Raw genomic sequence first — 25602 nt, 5'->3', positions numbered from 1 at the left:
GAACAGACTTGTCCTGTCCTTTGGTCTGATCTGGTCCCTCATCAGAGGAGAAGTGACAGACTGTTAAGAGTCAGTGTCAAAAGACCCTTTCTGAGCCAAATCTAAGCAACAAAACAGGCTTAAAAAGAGTGGTTCCCGGGCTAAGCTTTTACCTGGAGTCGTGAAGAACTTGCTTGGGGTCCATCAAGAGCAGCACCAGGAGGGCTTGCAGTGGAGAGGGGGCCCTGGTCAGCATCTGCCCTCCTGCCCAGCCCCAGATTCCAGGTTCCCTGGACGCAGTCACTGTCCTGTCCAAGTTACCAGGACCCCCTTTCACCTTATAGGCCTCCACTTCTCTCCAGGTCTCTGGGGCTGTCCACCATGAAGGTCACTGGGGACATCTGTGAGGATGAGGGGCTCAAAACAGGTGCTCAGATCTACCTTATTCTCCACCCTCCTGATGCTGCATGCTTGGAGAACTTTGCTCTATGAGCCCTGAACCTCTCCTCATTTAACCTTGGGGTACATGCACCGAAGTGTGGTCCCAAAATCCAGACCCTTCCTCCAATGGTAGAGCTAAGGGATCCTGCATCTCCTCTGCCTTATCCTCCCCCCATCAAAAGTGTGGATCCTGCAGTTCTACCTGGGAGACCGTCTGTGATCAGGGGCAGGCTCCTGGATGCCCCAGCTGTGGGGTCAATTAGGCATCACAACCATGACCAGGTAACTCTGGCTGCTAACTCACACTCAGGGTCTTTGGGAAAACATTCTATCTGCAATTAAATTCTATCTTTATTGTGTTACAAAACAGCACACGTCACTGTGGAAACCTTGGGGAAGGTGGAGAAGGTGAGAGCAGGAGGAAGCGGTGGCCTGCATGGAGACGCACAGGAGACCTCAGCCCCAGCGCCAGGTGGGCATCTCTGGGGTCTGTGAGCAGGGAGATGGAGGCCTTACACATTCCACTGCTGAAGCTGACTTGGAAGGTACTTAGCAGATGCCTCCACTCCACCTCTGACCAGGGCTGGACGAGGCCTTCACCTTCTTTCCATTCGGCAGGGCTGAGCAAGGCCATTGTCACAGATGGCAGGGTACATCCATAGTCTGGATTTTCCAAAGTGCCAACACTGCCTTTGCATTTGGGGGATGGCATATGTTTTTATTTACCTTTCCCTGCAACCTATTCTTCCCTGTAAGGGGCAGAAAGATGCACTTTTCAGGTCCGTGTCATTCCTCAAACCATGTGAGTCAGATTTTTCTAGTTAAGGTCCCCGTCAATCTGTCCCTTTCATTCATGGACTGGGCCCATCATATCAGCCCTAGTCAGGGGCATATTCTGCAGCTACATTCCCTGCCAAAGATTAGAATTACCCCATCCTTGACTGTCCTCTAGAAACTTAGGAGACTCCCAGAATCTGCCAGAAGGTCACTCCAGAAGAGACGAGGGAACTCACCTTGCAGTGTGCACAAGTCTTCCACTGAGTGTGGTCACTGGGTCAAAACATCCATAGAGCCTGGTGCAGTGGCCACGCCTTAATGCCAGGTACCAGGAGGCTGAGGCAGGAGGATCACATGTTTGAGGCCTTCCTGGATGACTTTGTGAGATCCTGTGTTGAAATTAAAAAGAAAAAAAGCCTGGCAGAGTGCCCTTGGGTTCCCTACCAGGTACCACACATCAACAAATACATATATATTTTTTTAAAAGATCCATACACTGAAGTGCCAAGAGCCAGCATCAGGGTCCAGGATGATCCCAGACCTGCCTGTGGAGGGAGCAAGTACCCACCACCACCACACCTGGCCCTGCCTCAGCACGCCTGGTCCTGCTGCCTGTTACAGCTGTCAGCTGAGCTCGGCTCAAGTGTGTCTAGGACGAGGTTGCCCTGGTCTTTATCTTGGCATTTGGTTTTGTCTTGACCTGGCTCAGCTCAGCCCTGGACTTGGTCTAGGCTTTGGTTTTTATCTTGACAACCTTGGCTTTGTGCTTTACCCTGCTCTGTAGAAACAGGCTTCTATGTGCTCCTAGAATTGACTTAAATCTAGGTATGTCCAAGTCTTTGAATGAGCTCACTAACTCATGGTGCTCCCTCGGGGACAACTGCTTGATAGACAGCACCTGTCATTTCACTGGAACACCCAGGCAACAGGACAGGTCCCAGTCCCTCCTTGACCAGCTACTGACTGTGTCCTCCCCTGGAGGGTACTGCTAGTAGCACACAAAGTATAGGCCCAGGAGCAGATGGGCCTGGGTTCTGGTACATGCCCTGCCCCTTGCCTTGTTGCTTAGGTACCACTGGCAAAGTCACATAAACCCCCTGAGCATCCTTTGTCATTTAGAAACTGAGGCAATCATGGCTCTCTTACAGACTGGAGGCAGGTGGTCCATGACATCAGGTGTATTGAGCATCCTGCCAGACTCATGGCAGAAAAGGTGCTGTCACCACATGAAAGCTCTGCTCTCCCAAGTCTTACCAGCAGGGTAGAGCCAGGAGCTCCTCCTACTTTCACACCCTTAAGTCAGCACCCTCACTGGGAGCCTCCTCCCCAGCAGCCTGCAGTTCCTGTCCCCATATCCCCCACTTGCTCTGTGCTCACATTATCTCCCCCTCCCCTCTAACTTCCACTGTCTGGCTTCCCCTTTAGCATCTAGAATACCCACAAGGAGCCTCAGTCCCACTCCTTGAGCTGGGAGCTGGTGCAGAAGCACATCATCATATCAAAGTTTACCTTGAGCCTCAGAAGTCTCACTGAAGATGATTACAAAATTTTAAAGTTAAGCACTCTAATTAATGAAATATATACATTAATATGCTAATTAAAATGAAAAATGGTAAAATCTAGTAGATAAAAAGTAAAACTCTAAGTTCTTTTTTCTGAAAGAATTTCCTGAATTCACTCAGATTTCTTTTTACATATGGCTGCTTATTTTTTTTTTAGTTCAGAAGGAAAAAGAATACAATTGCATATGTAATTTGTAACCAACTTTGAAAAAAATGTATAAGGGAGGATTCTATCAGGAGGTGTCATGGATCAAGAGACCTTTGGGTTTTAGGCAGGGGGATTTAGCCAGGAGCTCGGGGAGTGACAGGTGATAGTGGACATGGATAGGACAGTTTAAATTAGAAGCACCATCAAGACTCTGGATCTAGGCTAGCACGCCAGTTCTTCCTTTGTGACTCAATACATTAAAGCTGAAGAGGAGCCAAGAACATTTGCCCCTGTGCAGACGTCACATGTAATTTCCCCAGAGCTGGTTGGTAGCTGTTATCAAGATTGTGCTCAACTAAAGCCACCACATGGAACTGAGAGCAACAGACAAATGTCCACAAGAATCCTGGAAAGGACTTTACTCAGGATGTGAGTTGACTGTGGCTCCTCTGAAAATTGAGGATAGAACATTCCTAGAGCAGCACTGAGAGGCAAGGAGCATTGGCAGCTGCAGCCCCTCCCCAAGCACTTCCTCAGAGCCCCCACCTCCTCTTTTTCCTCAGGTTGTAGATGAGGATGTCAAGTGTAGGGGTCACTATGGTGCCCAGCACAGCTCCTATCTGGGTTTGCTCTGGTGTGTGGGCAGAGCTGGGTGTCATGTAGATGGTGGGAGGAGCAAGTGTCCAGGCTTTGTTCTTACCCTTTAGAGAGTTTATCCTGAGGACAGTGAGGAATATGACAGTGTAGAAGGCCAGAATGAGAGGAAATAAGACCAGCTGAAACACAATGCTTGACCCAAATTCCACCATCTTGGAGACTGATGGTAGTACATTATTTTCACAAGACATTCTCAGAATGGCGAGCATCTCCCAGAATAATGGTTGATCTCCCTGGAGCCACAGATAAGGAAGTGCATGGGGTAGGTGGTATGCACGACCACTGCAAGAGCTCCTCCAGCCCAAGCCAAGACAACCATCTGTAGACAGACCTTGCACCATTGTTTGGGGCATATATATTTATGATTGTTATGGCTTGTTGGTATATGGTTCCCTTGAGCAGTATGTAATTTCCACCTTTATCCCTTTTGACTAACTTTGGCTTGAAGTCTATTATTATTTGATACAAGGATGGGAAACCCCTGCTTGCTTCCACAGTCCATGTGAGTGGTATGATTTGTCCCAACCTTTCACCTTCAGTCTGTGTATGTCTTTTCCTATCAGATGAGTCTCCTGGAGGCAGCATATTGTTGGGTCTTTTTTAAAAATCCAATATGCTAGTCTATATCTTTTGATTGGTGAGTTTAAGCCATTAACATTCAGGGTTACTATTGAGATATGGTTTGTATTCCCAGCCATATTTGTTTATTTTTGTTATTTAACTTGACTTGATTTTTTTTTATTAGTTTTTCCTTTAGGCTACTACCTCCCTCTGCTGATTTTCATTGTTGTTTTTTGTTTCCTCTTCATGATATATTTTTCCAAGAATGTTCTGTAATATTGGTTTTCTAGCTATAAATTCTTTTAACTTTTGTTTATCATGGAAGGTTTTTATTTCATCTTCAAATCTAAAGCTTAATTTTGCTGGATACAAGATTCTTGGTTGGCACACGTTTTCTTTCAGAGCTTGAAATATGTTGTTCCAGGATCTTCTAGGTTTCAGGGTCTGTGTTGAAAATCTGCCATTATCCTAATTGGTTTTCCTCTGTATGTAATCTGATTCCTTTCTCTTGTGGCTTTTAAAATTCTCTCCTTATTCTATCTGTTGGGCATTTTCATTATAATGTGCCTTGGTGTGGATCTGTTGTGATTTTGTACACTTGGCGTCCTGTAGGCTTCTTGAATTTGGATTTCCAATTCATTCTTCATGTTTGGAAAATTTTCTGATATTCTTTCATTGAAAAAAATTGTTCATTCCTTTAGTTTGGACCTCTATGCCTTCCTCTATCCCCATAACTCTTAAATTTGGTCTTTTTATGTTATCCCATATTTCTTGAATGTTCTGCTTGTGGTTTCTTACCATAGTCACTGTGTGGTCTATATATTTTGTCTTCATTGTCTGATGTCCTATCTTCCAAGTGGCCTACTCTGTTGGTGATGCTTTTGTTTGAGCTTTTAATTTGGTTTATTATTTTTTTCATTTCAAGGATTTCTGGTTTTTTGTTGTTGTTGTTATTTGTTTTTTTAGAACCTCTATCTCCCTGTTGAGGTGATCGTTTGCTTCTTGGATTTGTTTATGTAGCTCCTTGTCGAAGTGATCTTTCACTGCCTGTGTTTGCTCTCTTATATCTTCATTGAGTTCACAGAACATTTTAACCATGTAACGATGTGGTGTCTTCATTTGTTTGGGGCACCTTATTCCCTTGTCTCTTCATGCTGCTTGGGTGTCTTCCTTTCAGCTCTGTGGGTCTAGATTGTTAGTGTTTTTACCCTATAGGTTTGTAGTGCTCTTGTAGGGTTCCAAGACCTCTCCTTTGTGGGGAAGAACAATGTTAACAGATCTTAATATCAAAAATATACCACCTATGAACAATTTGTTATTATTAAGACATTCACAATTTAGTCTCAATGTCCAGAAATGTTGGATTCAATTATTATCTAAAATATAATCAGTAGTTTTGTAAAAAGGTTTACAGTTTCTGACAGTGGACAATCAACTGGGAGTGGGGCTTAGGACAATATGCTGAGGAGGTAGGATGTGAGGATATAGAGTTAATATATCTTAGGAAGTATGAAGGAGAAACCTAGTAAAGAGAATTAGTAGCAAGAGAATAGATAGGAAGTAATTTAGGGTACGCAAGTACATGAAGTCGGGGTTTTTAGCCCTAGTTCCCTCCCAACCTGCGGGAGAGATGGGGGGAGCACGCCCCGACAGGACAAGCCAAGAAAGGAGCGGGCTGACTGACCACCCGCACCTAGCACTCCCTCACTGGAGGACAATCAGACATGTCAGGGAGACCAGCCAAAGCAGGATCTCAGTTTATTGAGAAAACACACACAGCTAATATAATGTACAGGAGCCAATCAGGATAAAGGTCAGCAGGGTGGGGAGAGTTCATGTGTACACCCATCCTATAGGCAGTAATGGGTGACACGAGCTGTCCACAAGGGCAGAAGGGTTCTGAGCCTATCCTAGAGGTGGTCTGATTTTTCGTCACAACCCATGGTAACTCTTTCTGGCTGATCGCCAGGTGTCATCCTAGCCATGTGCAGCCCCAAGACCAGGGAGTGGGTAGCAGCCTGCAAGTTAGGTTTCCTCTTTTCTGATGCAACATGCCCCACATGTTACGTCATGCCTTACACATGGGATGACAGTGGAGTACATAAGACAAACACACATATTTATTTACAAAATACAGATGTTAAAACAGTAAAATTTGGAGGAGGAAAGAAAAATGAAAGAATAAAAAGAAAAAGAAAAAAGGGGCATATACAACACCTCTATATTATATTATTCAGATGACTTAGTCTTCAAAGTCCTAATTCATGCAAAGTTCTTGGTTTCACATATTTTGGGGATGTGAGGGCCTGAGGATAGAAAGTTAGAAGAGAAAAAACAAACCAACCAACCAACCAACCAACCAACCAAAAACCAAAGAAGCCAGGGTTCTGGCTGGCTTTAGAGATCCGTATCTTTCTTGCTTCTCTTCTCATCCAGTAGGTGGCGTTGTCTGTTGTAAGCTGGTGTCTCTGCCCTCTGGATGGTGGAAGTAACCAGAGTGGGAAGACTATTCTTGGTGCAGGCTCCTGGATGTGGGGAGTGGCACCCACCAGTCTCTGCAGAAAGATTGCACCTCTCGGGTCTCTTTTTGGAACAGCTCGATTGTATGATGTGAGCACCTGGTACTATCTCCCTCTCTTGCTTGGAGATTTCCCAGTTCCTGGTCTCTCCCTCTCCCCCAGCAGTTCCCAATTGAGGAAACTCTCACCCCGGGGCTCCCGTGGGTGGCTCTTTGGTCACACTGCACACCTGTGTTGGGCAGCTACTATGTTGGGTTACCACCGCTGGGGAAGGGGGGTGGTTGGAAATGGTACCTGGCCCATGGAGATCCAATCTGGGCACTGCCTCCAGCCAAATGGCGAGAATGTTGAGTCAAGATGGCGGCAGCCTGCTTTCAGTGCCAGGGTGTCTGATGAGGTGGGGGAGCCTGGTGAGATGGGGAGAGCCAGGCCATGGTATTGTGCTGTGGGTAGATAGCAGCTGAGTGACTTGTGTGGGAGTGGAGCAAAGTCTTGGCGATCTGCAGATGTGTTGATAGGTGATTTTCCTAAGGTGCTCACCCAGTTTTGCCTGGACTGGAACTTCGGGTTTTGGGTCCTGCTCTAATGCCAGGCGTCCTTCTCGAACGCTGAGGCCTGGAGCCCCGCATGGGGTCACAGCTCTGGTGATTTCTGCAGAGAGCAGATAGATAGGGGTCCTCTTACGCTCTTAGAGATGTAGTATTCCGACTAGGCGAGATCTGAGGATCTGGCAGCGCGGGGCACAGGGTGGCTCACTCCTTTCCTGCCGCCATGTTTTTTCCAATTTCCTCCCTTTCTATTATTTGTATTCTTTTTTTAAAATTTTTTAATATTTATATTTCAGTTTTCCAGTGGACACAACATCTTTGTTTGTATGTGGTGCTGAGGATCGAACCCGGGCCGCACGCATGCCAGGCGAGCGCGCTACCGCTTGAGCCACGTCCCCAGCCCTTATTTGTATTCTTGATGACTGGCATTCTAACTGGAATGAGATAAAATCTCAATCTGAAGGAAAAAAAAAATTCCATATTGCAAATGTGACAACTAACTGTTTGGGTTTTTTTTAAAGAATGGAGAGGAAAAATAATTTAAAAAAAAAGTTTAGCCAAACAAACATGACCCTTTCCTTGAAGCAGAATCCAGGGTGAGAAATCCTGCAAGTGTCACTAGGCAATTGCTGCAGCCATTCCAACATCACCTGTGCTTGAGTATCAGTTCATCTCACACTCACTTCACCCCAGAGAGGGTGAAGGAAACTGAGCTGGTGGTTTCAAGTGTGACTGTTGCTCAGATAGAGAATTAGCAAAAAATCTTATCTAAAGAAAAGCATTTGACAAATCAAGTCATTTTATCTCCTAGAAATAATTCTTAAGGTTATTATTTTAAGTGTGACTAAGTGAGATGGGAGCTCCTGGGAGGGGAAAAGTTGCTCAGAAGACCATTTTGCTCACAAGGCAGGACACATAGGGGCCAGAAAAGCTGTGTCAGAGAGCTGGACCAGACCCAGAGTCCAAGGAGTGCTCCCCAAAGACATTAGGGTCACTCTCAGCCTAGGCTAACTCCTCACCCAGCAGGGACAGGATGAATTCCCCTTAAGGTGCTCTATGATGGAGGCCATCACTACCTGTAGATCAGAGACTCACCTGGGAGTCACCCAGCTTCTTTTGTGAGGGTTGTGGTTGCTGCTTTCCCTCTGTGGGCATCTGGAGTGAAGGGTGGATCAAGGATCTACAGTGAGTATCCTTGGTTCCACATACAGCTGGATCATTTCCCATGCTTTCCAGATTTTCCTGTAAAACAACAGGAGACAGAATTGTCAGGTGACTTCCTATCCTTTAGAAAGTACTCCAGGAGTACTGTTTACAAGATTCTTGTGACAAGTTTTTACACCTTATCACAAGATATTTTTGCACGTCATGTTTGTAACAGATCCGCCTTTTATGATGTATGGTTGGTTCTTGTTATATGTTGTGTTTATGTTCAATACAGTCATTGAGCACACTGAGTTAGTGAATGAAGAGTCATCACCCCAAGGCAAACAAAGGCCTGGTTGCCTCTGATCATGGCATCTCCATCTGTTTCCTGTGTTTCCCTTTTAAGGATTTACACACTTGATACACTCATGATGATAGAGCACAGTGACCTCACTGAGTCAGTTAGCACTGAACTTGTTGAGCTCAACACCACACCTGAGGGAGACTGAGCTAGCTCACACTAGCTCCACAAGCTGCACACAGTTTCCTTGTTTCCAGTCACATGAGACAAACTCAGGCCTATGCCTGGAGACCACTTTGAACAGCAAACTTGTCCACTAGCAAAGCACAGAAACATGAAAAGCATCACACAGAAGCACCACAGGAAACACTTCTCTATAGCATGACAGCTGATTGGGAAGGCAGAGCACAATTTCCTACACAGCTGGGGACATGCACATCTGGTGACAAAGTTTCTATAGCGCTGTGCGTGTCTGTGGACAGCCACAGAAATGTTGTGATCTCAAGGTGACAAATTCTGGTGAATAGGCAAAGTCACAAATAAAGAGGATGGAACAAGTATAATTGATCACTCACTTCAGCTCTCCGTTTTCATCAAGACATTTTCTCAAACAAAATCCATGTACAAATAATGCTGTATTTTAAAACAATTTCCTTCATATGTCCAAAATTGAATTATAATCCTTTTAAAATTCTGGAAGCATGTAACTTCACTTTATTTGGGCACTTTTAAATATGAAATCACCCCCATTATCTTAGTAAGTAGATATTCTTAAAATTTTACTCTTATGCAATTATACCACTTACAGATTTCTTATATTTTTGTTTATGTATTTGCCAATCTTTTAAGTTATATACATTTTTCTATTAATTTTGTGTGTTCTATAAAGTAGCATGCTTGTGGATTCTGTTTCTTAATTTTTAAAAATATATGTATTAAGGAATTATGTTTATACTTCATTCCCCTGTGCTTCCCCTTTCCCTCTTTCCCTCCTCCAATCCCCATCCTCTATGGTACTGGTCTCCCTTCTGCTTTCATTTTCCCCACTTTTTCTCTCTAACTTTCACATATGAGAGAAAATATGCAAATCTGGACTTTCTGAGTCTGGCTTATTCCCTTAGCATGATGTTCTCATGTTCCATCTACTTCCTTATTGCTGGGTAGAACTCCATTGTGTGTGTGTGTGTGTGTGTGTGTGTGTGTGTGTGTGTACATATCACAATTTCTTTATCCATTCATCTTTTGGCAAGCATCTGAACTGGTTCCATAATTTATTGTGAATTGTGCTGCTATACACAGGGCTATGCATATATTGCTGCAGTATGCTGACTTTAATTCTTTAGGATAAGTACCAAGGAGTGGTATAGCTGGGTCAGACCACTGCTCATTTCCATGATGGTTGTACTAGTTAATGTACAATCCTACTAATAGTGTATAAGTGATCATTTTTTTCACATCCCCACCAGCATTTATATTATTTGTATTCTTGATGATTGCCATTCTAACTGGAATGAGATGAAATCTCAATGTAGTTTTGATCTGCATTGCTCTGACGACTAAAAATAGTGCTTCATATATTTGCTTGACATTTGTATTTCTTCTTTTGACAAGCGTCTGTTTAGTTCATTCGCCAATTTATTGATCGGATTATCTGTATTTTGGTGTTAAATTGTTTGAGTTCTTTATATGTTTTGGATATTAAGTGGTAGTTGGTAAATATTTCTTCCCCTCTGTATGTTCTTGCTTCTCTCTTGATTCCTTTGTAGTGCAGAAGCTTTTCTAATTGGATGTCATCCCATTTATGAACTCTTGGCATTATTTCCTGAGCTTTAGGGGTGCTATTGAGGAAGTTGGTATCTGAGTTATTATACAGAGTGTTGCTTCTATGTTTTCTCCTGGCAGTTGCAGAGTTTCTGGTCTAATTCCTAGGTTTTTGATCCACTTTGAGTTGACTTTTGTGCCTGCTGAGAGACAGAGATCTAGTTTCATTCTTCCACCCTTGCATCTCCAGTTTCCCCAGCACTGTTTATTAAGAAGCTTGACTCTTCTCCCAGACATGCCTTTGGCATTGAGGTCTCCACAGTTCAGCAAGCTCACCTCGCCATGCCACTACAGCTCTGCTGCTCCTCTATGCTGTTGGGCACTTGCCATTTCCTGCAACTTAGGCTCAGGCTTAGTTTTCGTCTTTGAAATGCAAACCCAGTGTCAGTACCTCACCATGCTGGGAAGTGCACACGTCCCGCCCACTGTGAGCACCAAGAGCGGCCTCCCACCCCTCTCATTTTAATTTAGGTAACAAGGAGCCACATCTTGAAGGTAGGACTCTGAGCCCGGAGGGTGGAGGGCGATGGGGAAGGAGGTTCACCCCACTCCAAAAGAAGGCTTAGACCAAGCTTGGATGTGGGAATAGAATGTGTCTTGAGATTCACAAACACAGATTACCCAGGCTGCTTGACTGGATTCTGAGAAAGGACAGTGATGTTAGCGTCTCCCCTGAGATCACACAGTCAGAAGCAAGGAGGGCAGCTGGGCTGCAGCTTTAGCCCGATGCCCTTTGCAGTTGTAATATACACCTGCCCCTGGTCTCCTCCACACAACCTGGTGTCTGTGTGGTTGGCCACTCACGCAGAATCGGAAGGGACAGTGGGAAGTTGTTTTGATTTTAACATGTCAGGCACAAGTTCCTTTGAACTTTGGGGCTTATGGAGTGAAGTTGGACACAACTAGGAGACTGTTACAAATGGTGAATGGGTTTCATATGACCCTTCTATGGGATTACAAGTCTGCCAGGTGGCATGGAGAAGGCATGTGGAGTCCCTACCCTTGCTTGATTAGATTACTGAAGGGAATGCTTGATTGTATTGAAGAGTACTTGAAGCAATTTTGGGGTGGTACACAGAAGTGGTTACAGTCTAAGAAGGAGAGAAAAGATGGGACCTTTAATCCTGTCTGGGTTCATACTCTGATTATGTTCTGAGTATATTCTGCATGATCCTGCCTTTCTTAAATTCAGATTTATTTTATAGAGTGAGGCTTCATAAATATCATATATGAAAACATTATTTTAAACGGGAAAAAATTGCTTTTAAAAAATGTGTCATATCCTCCTGAAAAAGATGGAGGTTTGTTTTTTTTCTTTTTAATATTTTTTAGTTGTAGATGGACACAATAACTTAATTTTGTTTATTTAGTTTCATGTGGAGCTGGGGATTGAACCCAGGGCCTCACATATGCTAGGCAAGTACTCTATCACTGAACTACAACCCCAGCCCCCAAGATGGAGTATTTTATAGCTTCACCTCAAAAACGGCAAATATGTGCAACTCCCATGTTTCTTGTGAGTGGAAAGTTACAATCTACTTGGAAAACAAATAGAAAGCACAACAGCAACAAAAGTCAGAAAGGTGAACCTCTGGAGAAGCTTAGGACTGCAGGTGCCTGGTCAGAGTGCAGGCCGAGCATGGGGAAGATAGATAGATGACAAGTGGTGGGTGCAGGTTCCTCGGTTCCCCCAAGGAGCTGATCCACGCTTGCTCAGCAGGTGAAGGTCACACAGCAGGTGCTCACCTCAGCTCCCTCAGGTGAAGAAGCTGCTGATGTAACTCCCTACTTGCCTCCTAAATGTACCCAGTTGCCTGGCTTTAGGATGGGGACAGCTTCACTGGACTTCTGTGGTGTAGATTCACTCACTGGAGAGCTGAGGAGTGAAGCACAGGCTTGCCCTGCCCAAGTTTTCTGAACTCTGCATTGGGAAGGTGACCAGGGAACACTGTGGATGCTGATCCTTGCTTCTGTCTCCTGCATGATTCCCAATTGAACTTTCCTGAACGCTCACTTTTTCCGCCTGCCCACCATTCACTGTGTTTTGCTTTGTGTGTACCTGCATCTCGGCTGCTGTGTGACTTTTCTCTGTGTGCTGCTCTGCCCTGGGATTGCAGCAGCCCTGGGCTGACTGGCCTTGGCCTGTCATGGAACTCCCACCCCTCAGTGGTCTGCAGCCTGACATCTCCTTAACTCAGAGTGCAGGACAATTGTCCATATGCCCAGCATGTTTTCAGCCAGTCAGCTGAAAACCTGCAGGTGTACCTCAGGTGAAGCTGTTCCTGAGCAAAGCTGTGGATACCAGGGGAGGACTCTACTGGTTTTCTGAGTGGAATGCAGGGTTACAGGGTTCCCTGGGACAGGTTGATGCTGCAGAACTGAGTTTTTTAGAACAACTGCTTCCCCTGGTCCTTCAACTACATTCACTCACGGAGTCATTGCACATGGAATGTTGGGCTCTATTTTAGGGGAGAAATGGCATCCTAAGAAGGAAAAAGAAGTGCTTAATTTGTTTTCAAACTAAATAGTTGGTATTTAGGGTATCTCCAACTTTTATTTCTGCTATTTCTTATACATATCATGTCCCTGCAGGATGGTTAGTGGATTAAAACCCTTAGACTTCATGTGGATTTTGAGGGTGGCCAGCCATTTCTGCTCCCTGCCCTGCCATGATGGAGACATATGAGGAGAGAATACTGGAGGAGACTACAAGTTTTCAGAAGGTTTGGGGTTATGATTTTAGCTCCATTTATATTATTAATGTTGACAGATGCCTCACTGTGACTTCCAGCACTGAGTCCTGGATGAGCCAGCGGGTCCCAAGATTCAGGAGCAGCTTAATCCAGCTTGCTTAAACTAGTTACTTGGGGCTGCACACAGCTTCAGTTCCCTAAGATTTAAACTTAGAATTCCACCTCAGTTTAACCCAGTGTTTGGAGAAATAACTCAAGGTACATGTCTTACCCAAAGCACACTAGGACAGTCACGCAGGTATGATGGAGGTAAAGTCACAGCCCTCACTGTTCTTCTTAGGTGAAACTACCTGATAGATATGCATGCAGGGAAGGAAATTTCATGGAATCAAATTTGAGCACCAGTTTCATCCTTGTGGGGCTCTTTGGGGACACCCCAAATGCCACGCTCCTTTATACTATGACCTTCATCGTTTTCTTGATGGCCCTGGTTGGGAACGCCCTCCTCATTCTTCTCATCCACTCAGAGCCCCGCCTCTGGACCCCCATGTACTACTTCATTAGCCAGCTGTCTCTCATGGATCTCATGTACATCTCTGTGACCGTGCCCAAGATGCTGGTGGGCCAGGTCACAGGAGACCATATCATCTCCTCCACAGGCTGTGGGATCCAGATGTTCTTCTACCTGACCCTGGCAGGAGCTGAATGTTTTCTTCTGTCGGCCATGGCCTACGACCGATATGCTGCCATCTGTAGACCTCTGCATTACCCACTGTTGATGAACCACAGGGTCTGCCGGCTGATGGTGTCCGGATGCTGGTTCCTGGGAACACTGGATGGCTTGCTGCTTACCCCCATCACCATGAGCTTCTCCTTCTGCAAGTCCAGGAAGATCCTGAGCTTCTTCTGTGAGATCCCTGCCTTGCTGAGGCTCTCTTGCTCTGACATCTCCCTCTACAAGATGCTCATATACCTGTGCTGCATCCTCATGCTCCTCGTGCCCACCCTGGTCATCTCCAGCTCCTACACCCTCATCCTGCTCCTCATCCGCAGGACAAGCTCAGCCAAGGGCCGCAGGAAGGCGCTGGCCACCTGCTCCTCCCACATGACCGTGGTGTTGCTCTTCTTTGGTGCCACTGTCTACACCTATATGCTCCCCGGCTCCTATCACACAGTGCAGCAGGATATGATGGTGTCAGCCTTCTACACCATCCTCACTCCCTTGCTGAACCCCCTCATCTACAGCCTCCGCAACAAAGACATCACGTTGACTCTGAGGAGCCTGGTTCAGTCAAGGTGGTGCCGCCGAAGGGTCGTGAGAGGAAACCTAAGAGGGAGTGCCTGGGAGTGAGCCTGCTTCTCTCCTCTGTCCCTTCGCCTCTCCTGATCTCTCCTGTCTGTTGTCCTTGGGACCCAGGGCCCAATGTGGATCCCTCCCTCAGTCCCACTCCCCTGCCTGGAGCTTCTCCTCCACTCTGCTTATTTATCCTGTTTATCTCAGTGTATTTTACTTCTTGAAATCCATTTAAAACTGTCACTTTAGTTGACCTAGCATCTTTTTCTAACCTCCCTCCATCCTGGGTTCACGGGTAATATCTGTGAGACCTAGGTGCCAGCCTTAGCCCTAACAGAGACTCACTGTGCAGACCTCAGACCTTGCAGAGCTCTGGAGGGGCCATTGGCTGCTCCCTTTCTCTCGACTACCCTATAAGCCATCACTGATCTGCCACAGCCATGGGCACCCAGCAGTCTGATACCGTGCCTCAATAAGTACAGAGGAGCGTAGTTTTCTCAATGTTAAAAGTGAGCTTTGATTCTTCACATCATGTACAAACACAAGAATGGGCCCTAATTAGAATAAATTATATTCTGTGTATGTATGGTATGTCAGAATACACTCTACTGTCATGGTATTTCTAAAAAGAACAAACTTTTTAAAAGTGAGCTTTATGGAATAAACACCAGTGGTTTTAATACTACTGAAAAAAGTCATTAATATTAAAGTCCAGGGAGATAATAGGTTCGTCTAATTTTACAGGATGTAAATAAAAGTGGCTTCATATATAATTCTTTGGAATTTACACTACTATAGACAGTGGTGTACTGTATTTACATTGACTACAAAAACTGTCTTGGAAGATGGGAATTTAGGAAATGTATACTTCTAAGCAATTTTCTTTTGAATTTATCTATCTATCTACCTATCTATCTATCTATCTATCTATTTTGGTACTAGGGATTGAACCCAGGAGTGCTTAACCACAAAACCACATCTCCAACCCTTTTTTATTTTAAATTACGGGAGAGGGTCTCACTAAGTTGTATAGAGCCTTGCTAAGATTGTTCTGCCTCAGCCTAGCAAGCCAAGCTTTTTTCTTTGAAACTAGGGAAGCCAGTAAAATGATTTTGGACTGGTGACTAGTCTGTGCCCTCCCTGCCAAGTATCATGCTGCCAAGGACATGTCTATGTGTCTACCAGCACCAGATCACGGTTGCTTTCAAGACCAATACAACCTGTGTGTGAAGTGCTGCTGGAATGTAAGGAGGTGGGAAAACATACATCATCTCTGACTAAGAGGCAAGAAAGTGACAGGAGTCCTGAGGTCATCAGTCATGCCAGGTGGCACCCTGACCTCACCTTATTTACCACCAAGGAAGGGAAGCTGGGTGCTTCTGGGCCAGAGCACCATCACGAGAGCTGAAAAACAGCCTCTGCCATCTGTGGCAGCTCCATATTGTGTTTCTAGCTGACCATCACTCCTGCAGGTTTTCTTAGGGGAATGTGCCTGAATTGGGTCAAAAGGGTCATCTATGAAGAAAAAGGAGCTTGTCTAAAGGTAGTTATGTTGCTAGATGTAGAGACTGATGTGATTAAACTAAATACTTAAAAGGAACAAAACTGATCAAGTGAACACCAGCACTCTAAGTCATCCTAACACCATCAAGGCCTGGTTGGTATTGCACTTATTGTGTTGCTGGTATCATTGGGAAGTCCATCCTGTGTCACCCTTCCATCAAGTTCCTGGGGTTTTACTTGGCTACTGTTTTCTTGTTTTTTAACAAGTGCTTCCACTCTGGAGAACAACGTGCAAGGGAAAATGGAAATCTTTGTTGAAGTTGCAGATGGACTCTGAGGTTTAGATAGAGATGTGAAAGGGGAAGATTCCCAGCTGCCCTCTGAGTTCTAGCCACTGCCACTCAACTAATGAAGAGCCGTGTGACCTCTGACAGCCTTTGGAAGCCTGTGACTTTTCTCATGTCATTTTTAAGATGAGGAAGAGAAACTTCTTAATCAAATTTCCTGAGGAGGAGGTGCCCTGGGCTGCCTTGAACTTAATGTAACAATTAGTTTTGGGAATTATTACAATTATTATTATGCCCTGGAATACCTGACCATAGGTGCCCACCCCACACCAATCAAGTGTGTGGGCACCCACAGTGACTGTGCGTGGTTTCTGGAGATCTGCTTTCCCTGGCTTTATACTATTGTGTTTTTTGCAGTTCATCCCTGTTGTAAGTACCATGGATTTATTGATTTTTATGTGTAGGATTAAATTGCCTAACTATACCATTATTTATTAATACCTTCTATTGTTGATGAATGTATATGTTGTCTTCAGTTTTTAGCAATTTCAAATAATGCTCCTATCTACATTTTTGTATTTGTGTCCTATTAGCATGATTTTAAAAAATGATTGTTATTAATAATATACTGTCCATTAAAAAAAAACTGGAAGAAAGGATTTTGAAAGTTTTTACCATGAGGAAACAATTAGTGTTTAAGGGAATAAATTTTTGGCTTAATATGAATATTGCATAATGTATACATGTGTCAAACATTACATAGCACCCCATTAATAAGTGCATTTTTACATTTTTTGTAACAGTGCAAGTTAAATTGAAATTTTAAAATCATTGTTATTAAGTACATTACACTAATTCAAATAGAACACTATAGTTTATGATATGTTTTACTATTTTTTAAAAAATTTATTTGGTACCGGAGGTTGAACCTAAGGACACTTAACTACTGAACCACATATCCAGAACTCTATATATTTTATTTAGAGACAGGATCTCACTGAGTTGTTTAGGGTCTTGCTAAGTTGAGGCTGGCTTTGAACTCACAGTACTCCTGCCTCAGCCTCCCAAGCCCCTGAGATTACAGGCCTGTGCCACCACACCTGGCCTATTTATTTTATTTTTAATTAACTAATTATAATTCTATAACTTGAAGTACAATGTGGGTTTCAATATTGATTTGTTGTATATCCCAAGATCAATAAGTGAATCCTCATCCAGTGAGAATGGCTATCTTAAAAAAAAAAAAAAAAATAGAAGTAACAAGCCCTGGCAAGGCTGTGAATCACTCCCCTGTTGTAAATTACCTGAAGAAAAATATATTAGGAGTGATTTCTATATAAGCATTTTTATTTTTTATAAATGAGGGATTTGAGCACAGCTAACTGTTTCTCTTTAGGCAAGGAATGCATTGGAGTCTAAATCATTCGATACATAGTGACCACATTGGGTTAGTACAAACACCATCTATTTCATTCTGAAGATATTTGCTGCAGGGGCTAGGCTACAAAGTAGCCAGGACCTAGAATGAGGATGGTGGAGTAGAAGGGAGTGTGTCAGCCAGGAACCCAGAGTGTTCCCTCTGCATCTGCTATCTGCTGTGTGCTCCCTGCTGAGCTGGGGAGGAGACTCTGCACTTCCAGGCCTCAGGGAGGTCACCATAGCAACCCTGGGAGCTCATGTCCTGCAGTGCTGCCAGAACTGCAAAAACTGTTTTCTGGGTGTGGGAACCCAGGGAAATCCCTGTTGCCTCCAGTTGCCACAGACTATCTTCAGAAAGGAAGAAAATATGCAGTTTCTTTCTTCCTCCCACCCTAGAGAATACTCCCGGGCTGCATCTCACAGTCTTATAGGAAACCAGGTGGCCAAGGAGACAGGATAAGCCATCTGCAGGCTGAAGCCCTGCAGGTCAGGTGACTGCAGCTCAGGAGGCAGCCTGACCAACAGACATTGTGGACCAAGGCTGTCACAAGACCTCCATGTCAGGGGAAATGATCAGCATTGTTCCAGAACATATACAGTAAAAACATTAAGAAGGATTTGGCTGCAAAATGCAAGAGAGTGGGCTTGCTTCTTTCTGCCTGCATCATCCCAGCTGCTATGATGTAGTGTACACTCAACAGTTTGTAGTTTGAAGGCAAAGTATAATGTGAGTCCGGGGGGGCGGGGGGAGGGCAGAGGTTGGGTAATTGATTAAAATTTTTTCACTAGATAGGTCGTATTTTCAGTATTCTACAATCTGCAGGCTGGTATTGAAAATAAAAGCAAACACATTAAAATTCAATGCAACACTAAAGCAAACAAGATGATCACTGAATGACAGGAAACAAGGAGCACAAACAGGGACTAAGAGAGTCAGGTGGAACTGCTAGAAGGACCCCCCTCCGGGTCCCCACAGCACTGACAGGGGTGATGCTATTGACACATCCATTGAACTCTGAGTATTAGTTTCCATATATGGGGAGATAACAATATATCGCACAATTTTCTGGGGGATTAAATGAAGATACACACACTTAGGACAGTTTTTTTTTTATACACTGAACAAGGACTAAGGCTGTGTCTTAACTGACTGAATACATTTCATCAATCAGACCTTATAGACAATGTGGATTTTGAGATGATTTAATATTGGTAAAGGTTTTGAGTTTAACAAATATAGATATAGAATATAGATATAGAACAGTATGAGAATGATCCAGAACTGTGCCAGAGAGCTCTGTTGCTTCATTAGCTCTAACTGCAATGTCCTCCACGTCCCAGAGGGATTTGTGAACAGGCAACTCCCATCCAATCTCTTGTGACTACCTACACCAGGGGTAATGTCACTCTCCTCTTCCTGGTGACTTAGCCAGGCCACACTCCCTGGCCATCTGGGTGAGGTACATCATTTTCTAAGGTGAGTTCAGATAAGCAGGTGGCCCTAGGAGCTCAGGGCCATTGCTGTGAGGGTCTTGCTCACCTGCTGTTGAAGTATGCTATTAGGTCCTGACAGCATTTCCTCATTTTTTCTTTATCATCTGTTTTTCTGAAGAAAAGAAATGTGTTTGCATCTTAAAACTTTCATGTAGTATTTTTTTTTATTGTAACATCTTAAGAAATGTATTTTTATTTCCAATTATTTATGGACATAAGAGTATGTATTTTTTTTTCATGTTTTGGATGGCAGTAGGATGCTGAATTAATTGTCCCAAGACTGAAATTTTGCAGAGGGAGAAGGACTATCTTTACTTCAAGTGGGGGTAACTCCGGGGGGAGGGCATGTCACAGTATAATGCTGGAAGCAATTCTCCTGAGAATGTTCGTGTTTCTCCAAGCACAGGATGGTGGGGTGGACCAGACCTGGGATGTGGATGGCAGAGGGAACATGGTGCTTTCCTAGGGTGCTGAGGCAGTGATGTGTTCTGCTGCACCCTAGGGTGGGATGTGGCCCTCTCTCAGGTCACTTGTTTGATGTTAGGTAGATGACCTGAGATGCTGGATTGTCAGTCTGCAATAAGATGAGCAGGAACTCAGAGGCTCTGGAGAAGGTGAAGCAGAGTCAGCAATCCCTGGATGCTGCTGGCTTGTAATGATGGCTGGGTGTTTTTCTACCAGTACTGTTAACAGTCCCCCAAGTTTAGCAGGCACCAGGCTGTTCCCATGAAACTTAAGCAATTGCCTAGAGAAGAGTAAAAGTGAGCAGGCAAGACAGGCCCCCTGTGTGCTGCACACCACATTCCCTGGTCCCCCTGGTGTCCTTGGGGGTTGTTACATGAGGCTCCAAGACAGTGGCAGAGATTGTCCCAGTGTGCCTCCCTCCCCTCACTGCCTCCTCTCTCCCTCCATCTTGTCAGCAAATGCTGTCCAGGTCTTCACACCGACTGATGGACTCCAGTCCTTGATTCACCTTGTCCACAGAGGTAAACGGGGCAGCAACTCTGTTTCCTCCACCGCGCTCAGACTTCATCTGCCAGCAGGGTGGGATTTGACAGAGAGGAAATCTACACTCGTCTGTCATCGGTCTTCTGCAGTGTACTTCAGGTTTGTTGGATATTTATATTAAGCAACAAGTTCATTTGCGGTATTGCTTATTCCACGAGCATTTCAGAACTTTGGACTATGGGTGAGCTGAATGTAACAGTTAGTTTGGGGAATTATTACAAGATAATGAAATGTTCTTGAAACTTGTCATTGTTTTCCTGAAATGCCCCCATGCTAAAGTCTCCCCAGAATGAGGAGATGTTAGTTTCTCCATGTTGGTAAGGGCATCAAAATATAATACACACCATGTAGAAATTGAAAATTTGGGAAGGTTTAATCTCTTTAATAAAAAAGTATGGAAGAAGCCATTATTGATTTCCTAAAGAAAGGCCAGGTATATTTTATGTCCACTGCTGTTCCTAACTTTATTTGTCACTATTTAAAAATCCCACCTCAAATCTCATTTAGGTGTTTTCCCTGCTTGGACTGATAGTGACCTCCTGAAGTGCAGGCCAGGTTTACAAGCCCTTGATCTCCGTCCAGCATCTACACGGAGGCAGCTGAGCATCAAGACAGAGTGAACAATAGTGAGCTGCCCCTGAGACTTCCCCATTGTTTTGCTAACTCTCCATTTCTCAGTTTCCATGATAATTGATTGTGGCAGTCGATAAAGCACATGATGTTGGAAAACAGTCAAAGCTTTTCTGATGAATAACCTCTAAATTCTATCCTTGTCCACCTGATATTAAGTGCAAGTGGCAGAGCTTTAAGATGAACTTGGAGGAGTCTAGGCTATGCTGAAAAGAGATGAGTCTTTCCAGGAACCTGTGCTTAGCCAGGGTCTCACAATAAATATCTCAGACAGTTGTTTATATGTTCATGTGAGTATATTCATAAAAATGTATAAAGTTTATAAAAAGTTATACAATATAAGTTTTCATATGACATACAGAAATTTTCAAATCCATTTTTAATAAGCTGTATGCTTCATTTATTTGTGGATCATTTCCTTTCCTACTTTGAATACTAAATTCTTAAAGGTACAAGTGGGTACAAAAATCGGGAAACTGAATTAGTGTGTCTCACAATACCGTAATATTAACAGCCATCTTCAGGATAGCTTCACCAGAAGGATTAGTATACACATTAATATTTTAACAGGATTGTGCCTTTGTTCTTTTTCAAGTGGTAGTAGTCTAAGAATTTTCACTGCTTTAATCTTCACCAAATGCAAAGCCAAATATTATTCTTGTGCTCCTTTTAGGCAGAGTGGACAGAGGATCAGAGGGTCCAGGGATGTTGGACCCATGTTGGATCCAGCTATAGAGTCTGGGCCCCTCACCACACACCCTTTGGAGGTCTAAGAACCTCAGGGTCCTGCCCAAGGGAAGTAAGGCTTACTGCTTACAGCCATGGGACCCTGAAGTGTGGCCCAATCCTGTGAGAAGAGGAGCCTCGAATGTTTGAAATAGATTTCCCCAAAATCATGTTTCCATTACTTTCTAAATATTTTTTATATGAAATATGCCTCTAACAGTTTTTAATATAGTAGTTGGACACTTAAACTGGGTGGTTTGGACATACTTTGCCCTTCAATAACAAGAACCCTTGGAATAATGACCTCACTTTCTGTCTTACACTATTTGTGTCATATGGGGCACAAATTTCTAATACTTGTTGATAACGATCACTACCATTAAGAAGTTCTTGACCCTGAACTGTGGCAATCTCATGAGTTACCAATCCCTTTAATACTTGTTGTTTTACAATTTGTTGAATCATAGGTCATTTCACCTCCTGGGATCTGCAGCCCCTGGAACATCCTCTGGTTGGCACAATCAGGCTGGTGCACACACGTGTGCCTGCTCACTAGGCATTCATTTCAGCCTTCTCCACGACGTTACCCAAGCTTTTTTGGTGGTCCAGGTGGAACCTCATGGACATCACCACCTGGATGAACAATCACACAGGGTGGACAGATTTCATTCTGGTGGGACTCTTCAGTCAATCCCAACATCCATCTCTGCTTTGTGTGGCCATCTTTGTGGTTTTCTTGATGGCCTTGTCCGGAAATGCTCTCCTAATCCTCCTGATACACTCCAATGTTCAGCTCCACACTCCCATGTACTTCTTCATCAGCCAGCTGTCCCTCGTGGACATGATGTACATCTCCATCACTGTGCCCAAGGTGCTCCTGGACCAGATGCTGAATGTGAGTACCATCTCCGTCCCTGAATGTGGGATACAGATGTTCCTCTATGTGACACTAGGAGGCTCAGAACATTTCCTTCTGGCAGCTATGGCCTATGACCGCTACATGGCCATCTGCCATCCGCTTCGTTACCCTATGCTCATGAACCACAGGGTGTGTCTCCTCCTGGTATCTGGCTGCTGGTTCCTAGGATCAGTGGATGGCTTCATGCTGACTTCTATCACCATGACCTTCCCATTCTGCAAATCCCGGAAGATCCATCACTTCTTCTGTGAAGTCCCTGCCGTGATGAAGCTGTCCTGCTCAGACACCTCGCTCTATGAGACGCTCATGTACCTGTGCTGTGTTCTTATGCTCCTCATCCCTGTGACAGTCATTTCAGTATCTTATTCTTGCATCCTCCTCACCATCCACAGGATGAACTCTGCAGAGGGCAGGAGAAAGTCCCTGGCCACCTGCTCCTCACACATGATGGTGGTCATGCTCTTCTATGGTGCTGCCGCCTACAACTATATGCTTCCCAGCTCCTACCACACCCCGCAGAAGGACATGGTTGTGTCCATCTTCTACACCATACTCACACCTGTGCTGAACCCCTTAATCTACAGTTTTAGGAACAAAGATGTTACTGGGGCTCTGAGAAAAATGTTGAGCGTGGGACCTTTTTTTCAAGAAACAGTAAAATAGGGAATTTTGGTATCATGGTTTATTCTCCTTCTCTCCACATCAGATGATCAAGATTTCCTTGCCTCGACACTCTCTGGACTCCTACGTCTTGGTGTCTCATTCATAAGCATCCTTTCAGGGATCAACTTCCTCTGTCCACTCCTTGTGCATTCAAAGTCCTTATGCAGCTCCCCTGGATCCATGTTATATTTCTAAGTGGACAATGACTTTCTGTTTCATATTATTAGGAAACACATAGTGGATATTTAGAGGAAGTGGTCATGATGTGCTCTACTTATAAGGTGGAGAGAGATAAGGGAAGCGATGAAGCAAAAGGGGGTTCTGTGTTAACATAGGTGAGTCTAGATAAAGGCTGTGTGGGAAATAATTTTAAAATTCATTTATGCCAATTTTTATAAATAATCTCATTTGTCTGTTTTTGCTTTTGTTGTTTATGCTTTTGAGGTTCTACCCAAAAAATTATTGCATAAAATAATGTCATGAAGCATTTTTTTCCTGTTTTTTAAACTTTTCATAGATTCAGATCTTGATTTATATCTTCAATCATTTAAAGATTTATATCTTCAATCATATTGAGTACTGTGAGAGACAGGGTTCTAGTTTCATTATTTTGTACATGCGCATTTCTAATTTCCCAGCACCCTTTACTGAAGACACATTCCTTTGCCCAATGTGTATTATTGATGACATTGCTAAAAAATAATTTGGTTGTAAGCTCATGGATTTATCTCTATGGATTTGCAGTAACTTTTGAAGTCAGGTAATGTGGATGCCTCCAATTTTGCTCCTTTTGCTCAGGATTATGTTTGGTATTCAGGATCCTCTGTGGTTCCATACTAATTTTAGGATATTTTTTTTCTATTTCTGTGAAAGATTTTGAGTATTTTCATGGGGATTGCATAGAGCAGTAAGGATATTTTAACAACATTCATTATTTCGATCTATGAACATGGAATAATGTTCATTTATTTTTGCAATTTCCTTTATTGATTTTTTATACTTTTCGATCTAGAGATTTTTAATCTCCTTGATTAAATTTATTTCTAGATATATTTTCTTTTTGGTAGCCATTAACTTACTAAAGTTATTAGCTTACTAAAGCCATTACATTAACCATACATTGACTTCTTTATTTATTTTTCAGATAGTTTTCTATTACTCTGTAGAGATGAGACTGGTTTTATATGTTGATTTTGAATCCTATTACTTCATGAATTGGTTCATTATTTCCAAACAATTTTTGGTGGAGTTTTTTTTTTTTTGGTTTTTCCCTGTATAAAATGATGTCATCTGTGTACAGGGATAACCAATCTCCTTCTCTCCAATTTGGATGCTTCTTATTTCTTTCTACTATCTAATTGCTCTGGATAGATCTTACAGTAGTGTATTAAGGGAAAGTCATCCTGGTCTTCTTCTATATCTTAGAGTAAAGCCTTCAAATTTCCCTATTTGGTATGATGTTAATTGAAGGTTTTTCACATATGGCCATTATTGTGTAGAAATATGTACTTTCTTCTCCTAATTTGTGAGCTTTTTTTTTTTTAAAATCATGAAGCGATGTTGAGTTTGTCAAGTGATTTTTTTATGCCTTTGAGATAATTATATAGATTTTATCCTTTATTTTAATGTGATATATCACATTTATTGCGAATATGTGTTAAACATAATAGTAAATAATATTCCCTGGTTTGGATCCCATTTGATCTTAGTGTACAATATTTTAAATATGTTTTGCTAGTATTTTGTTGAGGATTTTTTGCATCTCTGCAATTTTGCATTTCTATAATTTTATTTCTGTTTTTGTGTGTCCATTCCTGGATTCAATATTAGAATATTAAAACATTTATATTATGTTCAAATTTTATGTCTTTCTGTGTCTCTGTGGTTGTTTTCTCTGTCCAGTATTAAGTGAGAAAGATGCTGAAGTTCAATTTCCCAGCTCTACAAGCTAAGTTGTGACCGTTACAAACTGGCTTCCTGCCCTGGTATTATACTTGAAAATGGGCCAGGTGCATTATTTAGAGAAATAAAAACAAAGAAATTTAAATAAGAATCATAAACATTTTATTTTAGTGAGAAAGAATTCCCAGATGACCCTAAATACAAAATAATAGTAACCACGTAATATCATTGACCTGAACTTATTGTTTCCTTATGTATGAAGAACCAGAACTTATGGGTATCATTCTAAAATCAAAATCCAGTGGATAGGGGGAGATAGGAAGGGCAGCAGACTACAACAGACACTAGTATTGCTGTATGTATATACGTGGCTATATAACCAATGTGATCCTGCAATCTGTACACATGGAAAAATGAGAATTCATACCCTATTTCAATCAAATGTATGATATGTCAAGATCATTGTACTGTCAGGAGCAACTAATAAAAAAAAGATTGAAAAAAAAACAAACAAAAATCCAGTGGATAACCTGCAAGCTCTTGTCCAAATGCCAAAGATTCTCGTCACTTGGCATTCTGAGTCAGGTGAAGGTAAGTTGTCATG

The 25602-nt window shown here is 43.1% G+C and overlaps 2 protein-coding genes across 2 annotated transcripts; both read left to right on the top strand.

Annotated features, from left to right (window-relative positions):
* Positions 1–13535: 13535 nt before the first annotated feature.
* LOC143642307 (olfactory receptor 2T3-like) lies at positions 13536–14504 on the top strand. Its single transcript, XM_077110631.1, has one exon. It carries the CDS (start codon positions 13536–13538, stop codon positions 14502–14504), a length of 969 nt encoding a protein of 322 aa, XP_076966746.1.
* A 7629-nt stretch (positions 14505–22133) lies between these two features.
* On the top strand, positions 22134–23096 carry LOC143642256 (olfactory receptor 2T29-like). The gene has a single exon (XM_077110548.1). It carries the CDS (start codon positions 22134–22136, stop codon positions 23094–23096), a length of 963 nt encoding a protein of 320 aa, XP_076966663.1.
* The last annotated feature ends 2506 nt before the right edge of the window (positions 23097–25602 follow it).

Source organism: Callospermophilus lateralis, chromosome 11, assembly GCF_048772815.1.
Source record: "Callospermophilus lateralis isolate mCalLat2 chromosome 11, mCalLat2.hap1, whole genome shotgun sequence".
Taxonomy (NCBI): Eukaryota; Metazoa; Chordata; class Mammalia; order Rodentia; family Sciuridae; genus Callospermophilus; species Callospermophilus lateralis.
The sequence above is the reverse complement of the archived record's forward strand: the minus strand, read 5'-3'. Positions and strand labels throughout refer to the sequence as shown.